The 19,873-nt window shown below is 44.8% G+C and overlaps 1 protein-coding gene across 1 annotated transcript in view; it reads left to right on the forward strand.

The window, feature by feature from the left end:
• Positions 1 to 19,873, forward strand: part of QARS1 (glutaminyl-tRNA synthetase 1) — a 950,222-nt gene that overhangs the window by 621,769 nt on the left and 308,580 nt on the right. Inside the window, exons 14-16 of the mRNA XM_069643299.1 lie at positions 5,271 to 5,401; positions 16,628 to 16,720; positions 17,422 to 17,559. Coding sequence (XP_069499400.1) covers positions 5,271 to 5,401; positions 16,628 to 16,720; positions 17,422 to 17,559 — 362 coding nt within the window. The remainder of the gene's footprint in view (positions 1 to 5,270; positions 5,402 to 16,627; positions 16,721 to 17,421; positions 17,560 to 19,873) is intronic.

Genomic DNA, 19,873 nt, shown 5'->3' on the forward strand with positions numbered 1-19,873 from the left:
TAGATGGCTTTAAGCTCTTGATATTTATCGTGGTTAGGATTGAGAGTGGAGAGAATGAGAATTTGTTAGCCTCCACTAGGGAGGGCGGGGTTGTCTGAGATTGGGTGAGCCAAAGTTTCGTTTTTTTTGGGGTTTTTTTCTTTCTATTTTGGTTTGATGCGAGAATTGTGTTCGCTAACGCGTTTTGAATATTGGAGCACCGTTGCTCATCTTTCACTGTATGGTCTGGAGTCAGTGCTGGAGATTCCAGTTCACGGAGAATGAAGAGTTCTCTAGTATTGGATTGGGTGTTAGCTATTCTTTGGTTATAGATTTCACTTTTTGCTAAGAGGATTGCCTTTTTGTAGTTATTGGCTGCTGTCTGGAAGAGGCTTTTGTTTGCTGAGTTTGACGATTTGTGCCAATTGTATTCTGCAGATCTTTTTGAAGCACGCATAACTGAGTTCTGAGCTTAACCAGGGGTTGATGTGTGCTGATTGTATTCTGCAGATCTTTTTGAAGCACGCATAACTGAGTTCTGAGCTTAACCAGGGGTTGATGTGTGCTGAGTGTATTCTGCAGATCTTTTTGAAGCACGCATAACTGAGTTCTGAGCTTAACCAGGGGTTGATGTGTGCTGAGTGTATTCTGCAGATCTTTTTGAAGCGCGCATAACTGAGTTCTGAGCTTAACCAGGGGTTGATGTGTGCTGATTATATTCTGCAGATCTTTTTGAAGCACGCATAACTGAGTTCTGAGCTTAACCAGGGGTTGATTTGTGCCAATTGTATTCTGCAGATCTTTTTGAAGCACGCATAACTGAGTTCTGAGCTTAACCAGGGGTTGATTTGTGCCAATTGTATTCTGCAGATCTTTTTGAAGCACGCATAACTGAGTTCTGAGGTTAACCAGGGGTTGATGTGTGCTGAGTGTATTCTGCAGATCTTTTTGAAGCACGCATAACTGAGTTCTGAGGTTAACCAGGGGTTGATGTGTGCTGAGTGTATTCTGCAGATCTTTTTGAAGCACGCATACCTGAGTTCTGAGGTTAACCAGGGGTTGATGTGTGCTGAGTGTATTCTGCAGATCTTTTTGAAGCACGCATACCTGAGTTCTGAGGTTAACCAGGGGTTGATGTGTGCTGAGTGTATTCTGCAGATCTTTTTGAAGCACGCATAACTGAGTTCTGAGCTTAACCAGGGGTTGATGTGTGCTGAGTGTATTCTGCAGATCTTTTTGAAGCACGCATAACTGAGTTCTGAGGTTAACCAGGGGTTGATGTGTGCTGAGTGTATTCTGCAGATCTTTTTGAAGCACGCATACCTGAGTTCTGAGGTTAACCAGGGGTTGATGTGTGCTGAGTGTATTCTGCAGATCTTTTTGAAGCACGCATACCTGAGTTCTGAGGTTAACCAGGGGTTGATGTGTGCTGAGTGTATTCTGCAGATCTTTTTGAAGCACGCATAACTGAGTTCTGAGCTTAACCAGGGGTTGATGTGTGCTGAGTGTATTCTGCAGATCTTTTTGAAGCACGCATACCTGAGTTCTGAGGTTAACCAGGGGTTGATGTGTGCTGAGTGTATTCTGCAGATCTTTTTGAAGCACGCATACCTGAGTTCTGAGGTTAACCAGGGGTTGATGTGTGCTGAGTGTATTCTGCAGATCTTTTTGAAGCACGCATACCTGAGTTCTGAGGTTAACCAGGGGTTGATGTGTGCTGAGTGTATTCTGCAGATCTTTTTGAAGCACGCATAACTGAGTTCTGAGCTTAACCAGGGGTTGATGTGTGCTGAGTGTATTCTGCAGATCTTTTTGAAGCACGCATAACTGAGTTCTGAGGTTAACCAGGGGTTGATGTGTGCTGAGTGTATTCTGCAGATCTTTTTGAAGCACGCATAACTGAGTTCTGAGCTTAACCAGGGGTTGATGTGTGCTGAGTGTATTCTGCAGATCTTTTTGAAGCACGCATAACTGAGTTCTGAGGTTAACCAGGGGTTGATGTGTGCTGAGTGTATTCTGCAGATCTTTTTGAAGCACGCATAACTGAGTTCTGAGCTTAACCAGGGGTTGATGTGTGCTGAGTGTATTCTGCAGATCTTTTTGAAGCACGCATAACTGAGTTCTGAGCTTAACCAGGGGTTGATGTGTGCTGAGTGTATTCTGCAGATCTTTTTGAAGCACGCATACCTGAGTTCTGAGGTTAACCAGGGGTTGATGTGTGCTGAGTGTATTCTGCAGATCTTTTTGAAGCACGCATACCTGAGTTCTGAGGTTAACCAGGGGTTGATGTGTGCTGAGTGTATTCTGCAGATCTTTTTGAAGCACGCATACCTGAGTTCTGAGCTTAACCAGGGGTTGATGTGTGCTGAGTGTATTCTGCAGATCTTTTTGAAGCACGCATACCTGAGTTCTGAGGTTAACCAGGGGTTGATGTGTGCTGAGTGTATTCTGCAGATCTTTTTGAAGCACGCATACCTGAGTTCTGAGGTTAACCAGGGGTTGATGTGTGCTGAGTGTATTCTGCAGATCTTTTTGAAGCACGCATACCTGAGTTCTGAGGTTAACCAGGGGTTGATGTGTGCTGAGTGTATTCTGCAGATCTTTTTGAAGCACGCATACCTGAGTTCTGAGGTTAACCAGGGGTTGATGTGTGCTGAGTGTTTATTTATTTGCTTTTTACGGGAGCAACTTTATCAATCACATCTAACATGATTTGATTGTAATGACGGTCCAAGGTTGGTGGGTCATTGTCAGGGTGCCTGGCATTTAAGAGCGGCGATAGGAGGGGTAACATGTTGTCTGTCTTCATATTTTTAAATTTTCTAGACGGGGCCTTGGATGCTATGACAGCATTGTTCTGATTTATATTGTTGACTGTAGAGGTAGAGATTATGATATGGTCTGACCAGGGTGTAGCAGTTGGATAGTATGTTGGTAGTACAGTTCTTGTCTGCTAGCCAGTCAAGGGTCTGTCCTTTTACGTGGGTGGGGGCCAGAATTCTGTGAGTAAATTCAAGGGCTTCCATAGACTTGGCTAGGTGATCTGCATGGATATCGGAGTGGTCATTCAGGCCTAAATTAAAGTCGCCCATAATGATTACCTTTAGAGCTTTAGAGTGAGGTTTCGAGTTGCGAGATGTAGTGTTCGAAGGTGGAGATGCTTCCATGGGGCCTACAGATAATGTGGAGGGTGAGTGTACAGGTGGGTGTAAGATATATTTCTAAGGTGATGACTTCTCCTGTGCTAATAGAGAGGTCAGAGAATATCCTCATGTTAAGGGTGCCTTTAACGAGTATGGCAACCCCGCCTCCTCTAGAGGTGTCCCTATACTTGGTGTAACCCTCTGGGATGGCTGAGGATAGCTGCTGAGGCTGGGCGGAGCCAAGTGTCTGTGACTGCTAGAAAGTCAAGGTCGTTGGATGTGATGTCGGCAGTATCCAGTGCGTGTGCCGTGATTGACCTGGCGTTAATGAGTTCCCTTTTAGAATGGGGGCATTCGTGCTGGTCAGTGCCTTACTGGGGTCAATTTTATGTGGTTTCATGACATTTAGTGTATGTGGGCATGGAGGAGTGGTGTAATTTACTTGGCTGCAGGTGTGAGCGAGAGGAGAGGATACGTTCTCATAGAACCTGTGGGGGCGGGGGGGTATGAGAGCGAAGGTAGAGTTCGTGTTGGAGAGCCAATGCATCGTATTTTTGTGGGTGGAGTTAGCGTAAGCATCTCTGTCCAGTTCTTAGTGAGCCGGTGGAGTCTTGTAGGTAAGTCAGGTGACAAGGTGGGTAGAAGGCTGTCCTTGGCGAGTGAGGTGAGGTCAAACCTTTGCTCTGTGAGCCTGGGTAGGTAGGTTGTAGGCTAGGGAAAGGTGCAGTGTTGCGGAAAGGAGTGGGGCAAGGAATGGGGTGATGGCGAGCGCAGTGTAGGCGGACTTGTCCTATTCCTACCTGGATAAAGGCACCTGCTGTGCAGGGCTGATCCATGATGTAGTGGTGGTGCAGGGATTTCTTTAGGTGGTAGTTTGCTACTGGTATTAGAAGTAGGAACGTGGGCAATACAATTGTGCTAGACATGGCACTTGAGTTACGTTGCTAAGATGGGCTGCACCGTGGTTGGTATCTCGTCTGGTGCGCAGAGACTAGTGCTTCAATAGGTGTCAGTGTGTGACAAGCAGAGACTGATTGCTGGCATAATAGACAGTGGCACGGGAATCGTAGTCTCTGAGCAGTGGGTGGTACTATTAAAGGGCGAGGGGCGAGGCGTGTGGCTGTGCGACTAGTCGTAGGACAATGGCTGTACAATTTGTAGTAAGGCATTATACATCTTAAATCAAAACTTAAAGCATTATCAGGTAAGCATTTGGTGTCGAAGTACTATGACAAATGGTGCTGCCGGAATAGACGCCGTACAGGACCTAGTAAGGTGGAGGGCAGCAATTGAAAAGCAGTACATTACAGTGGAAAGTGGAGCAGGGTGCTGCACAATGAGACACGTGACAATAGGCAGTATATGGCAATGGGCAGTACGATTAATCGGCAGGCAGCAAGCAATGCAACTGTGGGCAGGACAAAACATTGGGGAAAAGCCGACAATCGGTAAGTCGAGTTCTGATCTCTAGGCTAAACAATTGCTCGCACTAGGTGGGTACGAGGGGAGATGGTTGGGTAAGCTGAAGCACAGGCATTTGGGATCTATGTGATCACTGCGCACTCCGTCATTTCAGAGACCAAACTGTCGAATCCAAAAACGGCAGCATGCAGTGGTCCCATTGATCATAGTTGACCACATTCCCCCACCTGCAACCCTTGAAACCTTACTTACCTCGCTGGTGCCTCGACTCGCCCCTCAGCCCAGCAACGGATGTCTCCTGTCCTAAAACTAACTAGGGACTTCCGTTATAAGGTCCTTTTTTTTCTTTTCAATACTTTATTTCCGCCGCACTCCTCAACATGCATGCGGGTGACACGCTGCAGCCCCCGCACCGATTATACTGTATTAGGGGAGCACGGAACTCCCCCCCCCCCCCCCCCCCGCAAGCCCCGCTCTCCTTGTTCGTTATTGTGGGATTCAGCATAACGTACCGGGAGTGTGACTGGAGGATAAACTGTTTATTGCAGTATGCCTGGGGCAGACCTGTGCCCACTTAAAGCTTCAAGCCAAGTAATCTGTGTTCAAACCATATGTATATTTACTGCCATTGATATGGATCAGCTCTGCATTTTTTCCTGTCCCGTCCCCCCAGAGTGGCAGTTCACAAATATTTAGTTTTTTCTGGTTTAATGTCCCCCTGTACAGGGAATGAAGAAAGGCAAGTTTGCAGAAGGTGAGGTCACATTGAGGATGAAACTGGTTATGGAAGATGGCAAGATGGATCCTGTTGCTTATCGTATTAAATACACTCCTCATCACAGATCGGAAGACAAATGGTATGCTTTGTGTCTATGCCGATATGTTATATTGTTTTAGTATTAAAAGGTGTACTTTATCTCCAGCATAACAAACCTTCTAGATTTAAAATCATGATGCCAAGTGCAGTACAAGTAGGAGGTTCTATTTGAATAATGTGCTTTTCATCCATAATCTTTGAATATGTTTGTAAAGATAGCTCAGCGTGTGGAGCGCTCGCTGTTGCGATCTGTTTGATTTGCACAGGTTCGAATGCTAGCAAGGCCCACTCAGCCTTTCATCCTTCTGAGGTCGATAAATGAGTACCGGCTTCGGTTGGGATGATAAATGTATGTAAATGGGTTCTATGTACAATGCTTTGGCGAAAGTGCTATATGCATATCCGATCAAGAACCTGGACTAAATCATGAATCGCAACTAAATTAAGTCCAAAGAATAAAAATGCGCTCTGAAACACTTGTGTACGAGCGCGATAAAATAAAATATCCTATAATAAATCAGTGTGGTGTTCAGTCTTTCCTTTTTGTCAGTGCGACCTCAGGCCTGCTCATATTCTGGCTCTTTGGCTGCTTCTTATGCTTCCGTTAGCTGGTTTAGTGTCCAGTATGGCAAGTCAAAAGTCTGGTCGACGATGAAATAATTACCATTATATAAATCTGTTTGCATTCATCGTTAAATTGTGGATAGCAGGAACTCCTCATTTTGGAGTAATTGCACTACACATGTGTTCTGCCTTGACGATTGCAATACACTCGATTTTATAGTGTGGCGCTATCCATTGTGGAAAGTGGTGCTCCATGTCCAGATAATGTACGCATTCCTAAAACCCCTCTGCTGTCTACGCCGTGGCAGGAGAGACAAGAAGGGATGCCAGAGTAATGCCATGAGAGGTGCAATGTGCGGTCACTGATGTTTCTGCCTTATTTCACTTCTCACACAAGTTCAGCGTTTGCTCTCTGTTAGGCCGATAAATACTTGTATAATGAATGCCACAAATGAGTCGTACTAGGTCCAGCAGCTATGAAAATGGCAGCAGTCCTGCTACACCAGACCCAGTAACCTTACATCCCAACAAGTGTCCGTCTCCTCGATCTACACATGTTAGCCGAACCCGCTTTTAGCTGAGCATGACCAATTTATTCAAATTTCATGTGCGTCATGGCTCTGCATAAGCAAACGAGTCCTATGTGATGGTGTGTGATTAAAATAGGGTGAATACACTGCGACCACTAATATTATAAGTCTGATTATCTTCACTTGGTTTGCATCAACGTAAATCTTTTGGATGGTTTCAAAGGTTAAGCGGTCTACTTGCACCCACATACAGCTACGTTGTATTTCGTTAAAGGTCAGGTGTTGGTGCAGTTCTCGGTCCTCCTTTCCTATGTATTACCTGGTGAATACGATTGAGTGGGGTACTTACCTGAATTTGGATAAATACTTAACTTTTAACAACTTTCCAAATGACCATCGCAGTCCACTGCACCATTTCTAAATGCCTTACCCGAAGAGGCTATATATTGTAACTTTGGGGCAAAAGACCCCATACCATGTTAGGGTTGGACTTCATAAGATTTAGAGAAGCCATACATGTGCTTATTCTGTCTTTTTATTCTTCTTTTCCTTTCATCGAACTACTCCTCCGTTTAACACTCGTAATTAAATCATATGTAACTCTATTATTCCAATGGTTAATGTGTATGTTTATAAGGTTTTTTGTGGCAATACTTTCCTGTGATTTGTATATAATTGGGTTTGCTAAAGATTGACGGTTTTAGATACTTGTCTAACATGAATTATTGGTGTAACTCTGTGGAGGCTCCTTGTATACCTAGGACACTCACTTTTCTCCTCTCACCTCTTTTTTTATGGCTGACCTTTTTGTCTCTCCATAGTGTGATTGGAGTTATAGTTCCTATAACTTTGGACTGTCTGTAATGTACTATGGCAGCACACATCATTTTAAATGCAGTGGCTTTCTTTTAAATTATCATTATTTCTTAGGTGCACATCCCCTTTACATTGATTTAAGTAAGCCAGCACACCCCACCTTATGTGGAGTGCTGGGGGGATATAATGTATCCCCTTTCTCAGCTGGTAACATTTCTGTTACATTTGCAAGTTTACATGAATAGCTGGTGGCAGTGGTTGTAATGTGGTGACGTTTTAGTCTTACTACTCACAGGTTGTTAAATCAGCCTTGATAATGCACAAAAAAGCCACAATTCTGCTAGAATGATGAGCTCCTTTTTTGCCATTTCTCGTTTGCTCGTTTCTGAGATCTTCACGTGCCATTCTAGGCGGAAACTATCTCAGTGGAAGTTTTGTTTTCAGTGGTAATCCTTTGTATTCCACGCATAGGATCCAGAGTGTCTGGGAAGGCAGATAGCTAGGGAGGAGTCCAAAACTCTGCAGCTCTTTATCTTTCACCTTGCCTGATAGAAACCAACACCCAATTGGAGGGGTTGGGGGGGGGGGGGGTGGGTGCTGACTGTCCCGATTGGACAGCCAGAGCACCCCTTTCTCTGCAGATAATTTGCATAAATTGTGCTGTAGTTCCTGATAAATACTCTGATCCTGGAAGCTTCTGACAAGTCGACCACTGGAGCCGAATCCGCCTTCCTACCAATCGACCTGGTGGTCCCAAATACGACGACTCTTACCCAGAGCCTGGTGAGATCAACTAGTCTTGAAAGCTGTATTTTGATTTTGAGCCATCCCATGACGTGCTGTGACCTTGCTCGGCTGCAAACCGCCAATACACTGGGACCTCGAGCCCGAGTGCAGTGCATACTTACGAAGTATGAATCTATCCAAAACCTTGGAGGACTCCAGCTGGTTCTCCAGGCACGATTTGAATCCTTGAAGTCCCCTCACCACAGGACCAAATGAGTGAAGAGAATCCGGCCAGTGATATTAGTTCTTCATCTGGCTGTTGTAAAAAGGCACTAAATCTACAGAGCCGCAAGAATCTGTAAAGAAACCTTTGCTGGAAGCCTGCTCTGACTGCTGCAAGTTCCCATCCAGTGTCCGGTTCTTTAGTTTCCAAACCAAAAATCCAGGGACCGGGTCCTGTGCTGCTGCATCCTGAAGGCATCCACTCCGTAGCTGCTCTTGTCTAAGGTACTGTGCTGGATTGGGTAATACTTACCGTCTTGTGTGAATTTGTTGAGGCTGCAGGTGTGGATGGGATTTTCCCCACATCACTTGCCCAGGCATAATGCTGGAACACATGTAGGGAGCCTTCTCTGAAGTCCCTGAACAAGTAACTCTGAAGCTAATACCTGTTAAAGAAGATATCCTCTGGAACTCTGACTTTCCTACAACTGTACCCTATCCTGACTTGCCTACAGCTTGCACCTAGACCACTCTGGTCACTCATTTGCCTCCGAGAAAACACATGCTATATAGACTAGGGGAAAGACTTTTGATAAGGATTTGGTCTGGAAATTGTAGTACTTAACAGTTTGTATTGTAACTAGTTAAACAGTGGAACTGTCATTACTGTTATTTTCCTGTAACTATTGTGGTTGCGAGCCACTACTATTTAAGCACACATGTAAAAGTATACAAGTTTATTTTATTTATTGGTATTTAGTGGGTATTTATAATGCGCCTTTACAGCCAAAAGGTGTTTCAAGGCGCATCAAGACAAGACAAGGGAAGGGGGGCCAGGGGGGGTTACAGAAGAAAACAAACTTTCCTACTAGGTCTTTCAGAACATGCAAGTGTAGTAACAAGAATGCAGGGAGAGGAAGGGGTAGGCAGAGGGTAGGAAGGGGTAGGCAGAGAAGACAAACCATAACGTTCCTACTAGGTCATGAGACCATTCGGAGCGTGCAAGTACAGTGACAGAAGAGACAGGAGGAGGGGAAGTGTTGGGAGGGATACCAGATGAAAATGAACCATGTTCCTAAAGGAACAAGCAAGTGCAGTAGCAGAAGAGGGGGGAGAGTTTGGAGGGTTGTGGGGGGTGGAGGTAGAGGCTGATCAGCAAAGACTAACAACGTTCCTACTAGGTCGTGAGACAATTCGGAGCTGTTGGGTACGAAGTGGTGCAGTCCAACTGGTGAGGACTACACAAGACTTATTTCTTGGTATTAGGGAACCCACCTTTTTAATATAGCCTGTACTACACAAGTTCATATGTGACTAAGTAGCCAGGCTAATCTTAAGAGGGGTAATGTGAGCTGTAGAGCTTTACAATGGAAATCTGTAAGTACAAGGAGCCAAGTAACACTTACACACTTAATTATATATACATATATTTTTATAATATACACAAGGTTTAAATGAGCATTCTTTAAAAGGCTTTATCTACTAGTAATCCATCAAAGTTTGGATTCAGCTTGTAAAGGACAATAAAAGTTGGTACATACTTTATGCGAACACACATTCCAGCACACGGATGGGACTTCAGTTAAGGTCCGTATTGCACTTATTGTCAGTTACCAATTCAGTTCTTGAGTTGCGAAGGAAAGGTTAGAAAATGACTGAGAACATACCTTCAACAGTTTGTAAAACAATTACAATCTCCTAAAGTGAGGCAGGTAAACCTTTATCCAGCAATAATAGTAATTACAATTATAACCTATGAGGGAACAAATATTGCCTTTAGTATTGCCTTTAGGGAGCTAGGACGGCCAAAGTCAATGGACAAAGTCAATAGTTCTGATGCACTTCTTGGGTAAAGACTTGACAAAGTTAGTAAGTTAAGAAGAAATCACAGTAACTCAAGTGGGCTACTTTGTAGAGGGCACCAGCTGTTCAGATGAGTTGGTATCAACTCTAATGTGGAACAAAAGCACTTCGCAGGATAGGAAGCACAATTTATGTCTAAAAGGTGAACACCCCAAGCTCAGTACCTGTGATTCGAACAAAAATGTTCCAGCAGGCATCCTCCTTGCTACAGCTTGGCAGACCCTGGTTCCTGGACCTTGGTTGTGGTGACAAAAGGAAGGCCGTCTGAGCTCCTGCGGCAGTACGCGGGAGAGGGACTACTCTGGTACGGATTTCCTTTGTTTCAGCGCCACTTCATTATTTTGGCACCTTTTCCTCGGCGTCAATGAACTAATATCTCCTGTTGGAAGAAGCTTGCTTGCTCCCTCTGTCCTGGACTCTGGTGAGGGGACTCTGGATCAAGATTTCCTTTGTTTAGGTTCCTCGGGATGCCCACGAAGATCTTACCAGATTCGGACTTCGCAACACAATGCACTCATGGTCACAGGACCCCTGGGATTGGGCTTCTGCAGCTCTGGTGTGGCACAGCAAGGCGGGAGTTGCGCCAAATGGAAGCTTGTTTTGAGGCTAGTTGGTCCCACCAGCACAAGGGAGGAAGTCGCCCGAATGGGTCTTCCCAGTCGCTATGGAAACGGGGTCAGCACAGCAGCACGGCTTAACCGGACACTTTGTTGTCCAGGAGGGTCTGCTGGCGTCACGCCTTAGGATGTTCCTTTCCAGTGGTCGTCTCTGCCCCTAGTCCCAAAAATATCACTTTTTATGCGTTTTCTTTTTTTTTTTTCCCTTTCATTCACAGCTTATGCTGTCAATCACACAGCAGGGTGGCTCGGCCAATCGAGACTTCATTCAGGCACACTTGGAGACCAAGAACAGGGAAGTTTTGGGACCCTTCCTCACTTCCTGCCTTTCCAGACACTGGAACCTGTGCGGCTTTCAGGGCTGAAGCCCGCCAAAGGCAAAACACACCAAGGGTTCAGACCAGTTTCAACTAACAAAGTAAAAGCCCAGAAGAAACTAACAGAAAATGGCGAAAAGAAGACTGGGGCCATTTTGAGAAAATGGACACCCCATGGGCGCTGTACTGCAGCTGAGGGTTCAGCCTGCGGTAAAGATGCACACTGGTAATAAAATGAAACCTCTGCCAGCAGCCATTTAAAGTAAGTTAGTGTAACAAAATATTACATGAGAAGTGGGATAGGAATTACTAGGTAACCCCCAGCACACCACATAGGGTGGTGTGTGCTGGTCCCACAAAGACAAAAGTAAGACAGGGATCATCTTAGGATTCTTGGGAGCGGTTGTTCACCCAAGAAAATGCATTTAAACATTCAGAGAAGTCCAAGGGACTGCTCAGTGGCACTGCGTCTAAGGTACTGTGTCATTGTACAAAAAGCAGATGCCTATGGCATTTGTCAGACTCCATAAAACAGTAAAACACAAAAATGCCAGTCAGGAAAAACACATGAGGGAGTGTGAGAAAAAGGTTTTGCTCACTCAGGAGGAAACAATCATAAGCCCTAAGCAAAAGAGCTAGGGATTTCTAAGGTTGAAGGGAATTGGCACAGAAATGAAGATTCTCCATAGCAGGAGCATACATGTGTGGTAACAAAAAGGGGGAGAGCGGAGGAGTTCAGGATGGGGAGGAAGGGTAATTCTCAGGGGGGGGTGGGGAGAAGTGAACTTACAAGTTCACTTTCTCTTTAGAATAGAGGGTGCACAAGGGCGTGCTAGAGAAGAAACTGGAAGGGCACAGTGGCAAGGAGTAATATCCGAGTTCACCTAGCATGGAGCAATGGAGGAAAGTGTCCTGAAGATCAGGAGGTACAGCTTTTGGATGAGACCCTCAGAGCAGTGCCGCACAGACCTTGCCCGGTGATGAGGTAGAGAAGAGTAGGAGGGAAGGGGAGCGGAGGACAGGGTAAGAGCAGGTGAGTGAGAAGCAGCAATGCAGCCATCTAAAAGCAAGCGTCCAGGATAAAGGGAAAAGCATACATTTCAACATACTGCAGAAAAAGCAAAACATCTAGATAAGAATTTTCAGAAAGGAGGAAAAGGCCTAGGTTTTAGCAAACATCAGGAAAAGAATGATATGGCATTTGTAACGCGCCTATACACAAGTGTTTCAAGGCGCGACGAGGCAGGGAGGGGGGGAACAAAGGGAAGACGGACAACGATCCTACTAGGCCAAGTGTCATTCAGATCGCGCAAGTGCATGGGTGGAGGGAAGGGAAAAGTGCAAGGCGACATCTTGATAAACCTCAAGATGCGAGTTATCCGGAACGGCCCAAGTGCCTGAGATGGATACCCTACAATTGTGGGCGACCTACAGCAGACTAACGCATTGGTAAAAGAAGTAATACGAGAGGTTGGACAGTTTAATAGGGAGAAGTAATGGCGGATTCCCCCTGCACACTCCTTTCTTACCTAGTCAGTCGCTGCTGGTTGACTGCTGCACTGCATGCTCCACCGGCGAACACAGGCAAACAGTCAGGAGCTGCTACTGGAGGAGCTGCTCTTACCCTCGGTTCCCTTAGCTGAAGGGGGCTGCCTGGGCATGAGGACTGCCCTTGGGGGCTGTACTAATATGGAACCAGGCAGCCAATGAAGGGTCAGGGAGGGCTAGGAGCAGGCAGAAGAGGGATGGGGGCGGGGGAGAAAAACGTGAGGCGCGCCAACAAACAAATTAAATGAAAGGACTAAAGTAGATAAGTTCGTCGGGGGACACCAGAGGCCTTGAGAGACGCAAGGGAAGAAGGGACCAAACTCCCCTGCAATATGGAGCTGTTACTTTGAATAGTGTTCCACATTCTAAAAAGTAATACATGTGTACGGTTTTAGCATTCTTAACTGAATGAGTGTAAAAGCTCATCAATAGAGTTCACCTAACTTGAAATGCATTGCCTTACTTAAAGTGTACCATTGGGTTTTGCTTTCCCTGCTCTGCTTTATACAGAGCTAAAACAATCCCTGAGTTAATAATTAGCTTTGAGTTCCTGATGGCCTGTGACAATGAGACCTAATAGGTACCTGGTTACGTGGTTTGAACGCAGGGTAATGGAAAAGAATACAGTCTGTAAATACAGGAAGTCCGGCATGTATGGACTTTCCTCTAGTGATTGTCTTTTGGTTTCCTAGGAAACGTGTCTCGTGGACGCTCAGGAGGAAAGCAACGGTTTGTCTTGGGCGTATTGAGAAGGAGATGAGATCAGCTGAGCGGAAAAAAAGCGGCCCTTATGTGTGAAAAATAAAACGACCAGCTGAGTGAGAAGCTGCCGAAGTGACACGTTTATAATCGACTCCGGAGCGCTGCTTCCCGGCTCCCATCGTTGTGTATGTAAACGAACGAGCGAAACTGATGAGGTGATCGTTGTCGCTGAACCGCTACAAAGTTTCTTTTTATAGTCGGTCTTCACCTCCAAGCCCGGCAGAATCCACAGTCTGAGGTGAGTGAAGGAGAGAGAGAGAAGGCTCCGCCTTACTTGTATGCGGTTTGTGGAAACGAATTCAAGCGACAGTTGTCACTGGAAAGACTAACGAAGATAGCACCGTTGCGCTTGCATTGGGTGTCTCCCGCACGACAAATGAGGCTACATAGGTTTATATAAGTTACAGTTTAAGCGCCGTTGCGCCATCGTTGTTTAGAGACTGTAGTGAAAATAGTGCTACGCCTGTCAACACCTGGGCAGATCAAGTTTAAACGTGTGAAGGCTAAACAGAGAAATTCCGCTCCTATCAGAGAGGGGATATTAAACACTACGAGCGAAGGAGAGAACGTAGTGAACTGAGAGGAGAGTTTAAAGAAAAGAGGAGACCGAGAAATACCGCTGCATTTTTTAAAATCATTTATTTTTCCTCTGTTAGAAGGGAAGCAGGTAAAATACAGAAGCTAAAGAGAAGTGCAACCCAGAAGCTACGTCAGCTCTCATTATCCTAAAGCTTCAGAATCCTGAGCAAGAGAGACAGAAACCAAGATAAACATCAGAGCGGAAAACAGTTCAAAGAAAAGACAGAAAATAAACTTACAAGAGAAGAGACACTAAAGAAAATCTATAGACACAAGAAAAAGAAACTTTTGAGAAACACATTTAAACTCTTACCTGAACTTTTTGCAACTTGCCCTCCGGCTGGAGCTCGAAGACCTCAAGAGAAAACGTATCCTTTTTCAGTTCCTAGGAAGAAAGGAAAAGAAAGCACCTGTTAGTTTAATACGAGAATTGGGTTCTCGTTGTAATCCAAACAACCTACGTAGTGGCTCGGAGTCTCATTTATGTCTTGAAAAAAAACATTGTTTCCACGTGGCCATTCTTAAAAGTATAGAAGTCTTACTCATCTTGATTACCTGCTGCTCTTCACTTTTAACCCTGGGTTGTGCTTCTCTAAATTGCTGTGGTGCCATTCTAAAATAGTTTCATAACATTCTTACTTACCTTAGAAACTGAATCATACACGTCTTAAAAGTATACTAGGTATAACTAGCTATTAGATATGTGCCAATGGGTCAATTTACCTGCCTTGAAATGGATTGTGCCTTTCTTAATGCGTAATTGGGTTTTTCTTTCCCCGATTTTGCTTAGTGCATTCTAAAATAGTTGAGTGTTTATAAATTAACATTGAGTAGTTTAAGGTACCTCCAGAAAATGTTGTTTTACTAGCTCTGAACTATGTTCTACAACTGTGTTTACTAGGAGGATGTCTTGGAATCTCGGTCTCGTGCTTACAAGCTGGTGTCCGGCATTAAGCACTTAATAAAAGAAATTATAATATCTGTTACAAGGTGTATACTTGTAACTGGGGTGGTTTATTAAGTGATCTCTGTAACGGAGTGTCACTGCATGACTGACAGGGTCTACTACCCTTGAATTACTGATGGTATTCTAAAAGTATATATAACCTGGTTTTACTCCCCATGAATAGTTGACTGCCATTCAGTGGGCAGATTATCAAAGATTTGCACTGGTGCAAAAAAAGTGGAGCAAATTACTTTAGTTCCGATTTTACTACTTGGATAATTGGGAATGAAGTCTGTTTGTATTATCTAAACATGTTTTGACAAGGGCAGAAATGAAACAGGTTTTTTTAAAAATCTTTGCTATATTTGTTTTCATGTTGTTCATCAAACAGATTTCTTTGTTATGCAGCAAACAGTACAAAACAGATTCATTTTTGCCTGTATGCAAACAGTTTTAGATAATATGGATTGTGAGAAAAGAGTGTTGCTCCATTTTGTATTATAAAAGCATTTGCTCACTTATTAGCACCAGTGCAAATCTTTGATAATCTGGCCCATGAATGTGTTGTAGGTCTGACTTGACTAGTGATTAAGGTTCTACTTTGGGTTGTATCCCTTAAGTATTGAGTTTGTTTTTATAATTGTGTTTATATGATATGTTATGGTACTTATTTCCCCAAGGTCTATCTGGGCATACTTGTATTTAAACAAACTCTTTATATTTACAGTGCATAGTGTTTCTTTGGACAATATGTATGCTATAAATTCTTTGTACCAAGCTACAGCCCTCTCTCCCTCCTACGATAGGCCCGACTGCTCTGTCCATGCTACCCACATTCTCAGGTGGTACAGCCTTCTACTAAGAGTGGAGCCGATGTACTGCCTCAGATGTTTTCTATGAAGTCTTGGTAGGATTTTAGAAAAACAGCCAGCAAAACGATCAAGGAACTACTTGAGTTAGCAAAAGGAGAGCCAAAAAGAGGTCAACCTAACAGATACCAGGGGTGAGCTAGGGGCACTTGGAAACTGCTCTGAGATTGCTGATCAGTACACAAGAGGGTTCCAAAGGCTCCATGGGCAGAGGTCCCACAACTCTCACCATCCATCAGGTTGGTTAATTTGGAGCTTGAACAAAATCCTGACCATTCCACCCAACGCTATTGAACCAAGGGAAAATGGGGATCGCCTGAACACATCCATTCAAACATTTGGTAGCTACATAATCACTGGTGGATACCACATATACTCTGTTCCGTGATAACACAGATGTAAAGCCCACGACGGTATTCCAGACATCATACAGCTCTCTAGCCTGACCCTAGGACCATATAACTCAGTTTCCTTTCATACAAGGAACGTAGTTTACCCGGTGAACAATTACTTGTTTATTACTCAGGAGGGAGCGCCATATACGGTGTCCTCTGGATACTGCAAGCACAATGCCACTTCCGAATTTATGTACATCTGCCACCAACCAAAGGATAACTTACTGTGCGATGCAATTATCCGTGTCTCTTTGCACTGCTCCAATACTGGGGCAAAGCCTCTCAGTGTAGATGGACGTGGATGCAGGCTTATTCTCGAGGCTGTGAAAAGCCAAACGTGCACGTCCTCTCGTCTGAGCTACATTTCACCCACACAAGTGTTTAAGTTGTAATGTGGGATTTGAACATAAGCTTTCAGTTGGCTAGAAATGTGTGAGATGGAACTGCAATGTGGTGTACTGAGGACTTGCATGAATAACACTGTTAAAAAGGGTCTTGTGGTTCCTTTTCAGGTGCATCTATCCAACTTATGACTACACACACTGCCTGTGTGACTCGATAGAACACATCACACACTCCCTATGCACCAAAGAGTTCCAGGCCAGGTAAGCAGGATCTGTGGAGAAAGAATGAGAACACACCTTGCCATTTATCAGCCAAACCTGGGTAGGTAAGGATGGCAATTGTTTTTTTCTTCATTGTTCTATCCCCTTGCTGGCTTATTAAAAAAAAGAACTGCTGCTTTGTTTGGTCTGGAATGGTCATCTGAGGAAAGCTAGAAGCCCATAAACATTGCAGTAACTTAAGTCCAATGGAGTGCAGCTAGTAATGTTCCTATGAAGAATAGAATTGGCTGTACGTCTCATAGCTTAAATCAACATCTAAGGGTAAGCTTTAGAGCAGTTAAGTGTGCACAAGCCTTGCAGTCTGCTGCCAGACATCAGACCAGTTAAGAGATGCAACATCATTAGAATTTTACCAGCCACCGATGTCTTCTACCTTAAAAGATTGAAGAATCGCCTCGTAAAAAATTATTTGACTAGGGTAGAGGTTCTGGAGCTCTTGGTATTCTCCACACCATCTTAATATCTTAAGATTCTTATTTACATTTATTGTAAGTGTAGATTAGCCCAAATCAGACAAAGCAAATTTGTTTGGATTTTTAATTCTGATTTGCAAATGTATTATGTGCATATGTATTCCTGCCCCTCTTTTGAGGACCCAGCATTACTAATTTGGCTCTTAGTGTCACGAGGGCTCGGCTAAACTCTTCTCATTGCTCTCTCTCTCTCCTACTCTTCTCCAGGCGATCTTCTTATTTCTGGCTGTGCAACGCATTGGATGTTTACTGCCCTGTGCAGTGGGAGTATGGCCGTCTCAATCTCCATTACACTGTTGTATCCAAGCGGAAGATCATCAAGCTGGTGGAGACTGGAGCAGTGAGGTGAGCTGTTCTGCAACCAGGCACCTGGTAACCAATGGTCCATCTTAGAGACTTGCTTCATCATTGCATTTTTAGAAGTCCCATGTTGCTTCTGACCGCTTATGGCAATAAGGTTATGCGTTGTATCAATGCTCCAGAGATACTTGAAAACTGGCACTGTGTGAGGAGTCAGGAATGAAACTCGGACAGAAGTTAGCCATGCTTTTGGTTAAAGACTTTTATTAAAATAAAAGGTTTTAGGAAAAGGCCTCTCTGACCTACCTAATCGAAAACTAAGAATCTGTCTGTTAGGATGTCGAAATCGAACTGTTGTGTCCCAAAAGATATTTTCTGACCCTCACACTAAAACTAAACAAAAAGGTGAAACGGGCAAAGTCTTTAACCTTTAATGCCTTTTGGCAAAAAGTGTTCATAATGAAAGAACAGTTAACTCCAACTCAAAAGTTCTTTAGGGATAAAGTCCCTATTCCAGAGGGTGACAGCCTTCCCCTGGATTCCTCTTTACCACAAACAGTTCTTAACACAACAGTTCCTTGCGTCTTGTTGGTACAGTGGTCTATGGTTCTATTCACTTTAGAGTTTGTTGGCCAGTAGTTTGCTCCTGCTTGTTGGCCAGCACCTAATAACCTTACTTAGGAACTCTTGATTCCAATCATTTGCAAATTGCCAGTCTTCTGCCGGAGCTTCTTGTGTTTACACCCTTGCGGTTACCTGGTATTCTATCCTGACAGGGCTTCTTATATTCATTCACTTGAAATCACACAAAATTGTAAATTGTACATTTACTTGGTTGGATAATATATCCTGTTAATATATTTTTTTATATCTGTTTCCATGTATTTATATTACATGCATTCACATTCTGGTTACAGCTTTGGTTTCAATTCACTTTCCCTTCTTAGAATTAATCTCTTCGCTGTCTGTTCTTCAATCTGCTTTACTATTTGCATTTGTTGCGCCTGCTGATAAGCCCAGGGGTCCCCACTATCCTTGGGTTGACTCTCCGGCACTTGTTGGCTTTCTCTGGCTCGTTCGCAGTCAATTGGTGAAGGTACTCTTCCTGCTTTTCCCTTCTTGACTGCTTTCTCAGTGTCCTTTCATCACCCGTGGCTTCCGTTCAGCACACAGTTTTCGGTTTGGGCTCTCGCAGCTAAGGACATGCTTTCTATGGTCGGTGCACGCGAAAGTCTACGCGAAAGTCTCTTCCTGTCTCCGGCGTCTCTGCAGAGCGCGTCTCCTTCTCGCAGCGTTCCCTTCTTCCTCAGCTCTGAGCCGCATAGCTCTGCCATACCTGTACGGGATCTCAAGCCTCACGGAGAGGCGGATCGTTCACTCGCCAACAGCAGCCTTTGACCCTGGGCTGCCGGTCTTTAAATTTCATGAGCATATGATATTATATGGCATTTGTAACAGACCTATACATAAGTGTTTCAAGGCACAACGCGGCAAGGAAGGAGGAACAGAGGGCGCACAGAGACAACGATCTTAGTAGGCCAAGTGACATTTATATTGCGCAGGAGATGAGGGGGGGGGGCCTGGTGGGGGTACGGGGGAAAAGGGCCAGGGGGGAGGGGAGGCAGTGCTGTAAATGGGATCAAAACAAGAACAAGTGTGGCCAGCAGGTTGCAGGTGCAAGGGTAAGTGCAGACAGGTGTCCAAAGTGCAGGTAGGGTGACTGTAGGGTTACAGATACAGACCCAAGTGCAAGTGTTTTGCCGGGAGACTGTGCGGGTGTGCAACTGGGCGGACAGGAACCTGGGCCTGAAATCCGAAGGTAGCCAGGTGACCAATGCAGTATCAGACAGGAAATCGGCAGGGGAGAGAAGGCAGAAGCAAAGCGGAAGGTCTTGAGGTGCCTCCGGACCGGAGATGGCTCTCCTGTTTCAGAGAAGCAGGGAGGCTGTTCCAGAGGGACGCCCCAGCTGAAGAAAGCGATCCCCCACCAACTTGTTGCTTGGAGAAGTAACTGACCCTGAGGGAGTTGGAGGAACGAAGAGCTTGAGTAGGAAGGTATTTACGAAGAGAGTTGGAGGTATTGAGGACCCAGGCCCCAGGGGTCTTGTGGTCAATGCAGAGGGTCTTGAACTTAATACTTGCAGCCACTGGGAGCCAGTGCAGAGATTTCTATCCTGGAGACATATGATCCCTGGGGTTGAGGCCAAGGACAGGTCTCGCATCCCTGTTCTGGATCAGTTGTGGAGAGTAGAAGTGGGCAGATTTAGAAGGAGGCTGTTGCAGTAGTCCAGCTTAGAGAGAACCAGTGTGTTGGAGACAGTGAGCTTCTGGGGGAAGGAGAGGAAAGGAGGAAAACGAG

The sequence above is a fragment of the Ambystoma mexicanum genome, chromosome 2p, assembly GCF_040938575.1.
Source record: "Ambystoma mexicanum isolate Mex_15411 chromosome 2p, UKY_AmexF1_1, whole genome shotgun sequence".
Classification (NCBI taxonomy): Eukaryota; Metazoa; Chordata; class Amphibia; order Caudata; family Ambystomatidae; genus Ambystoma; species Ambystoma mexicanum.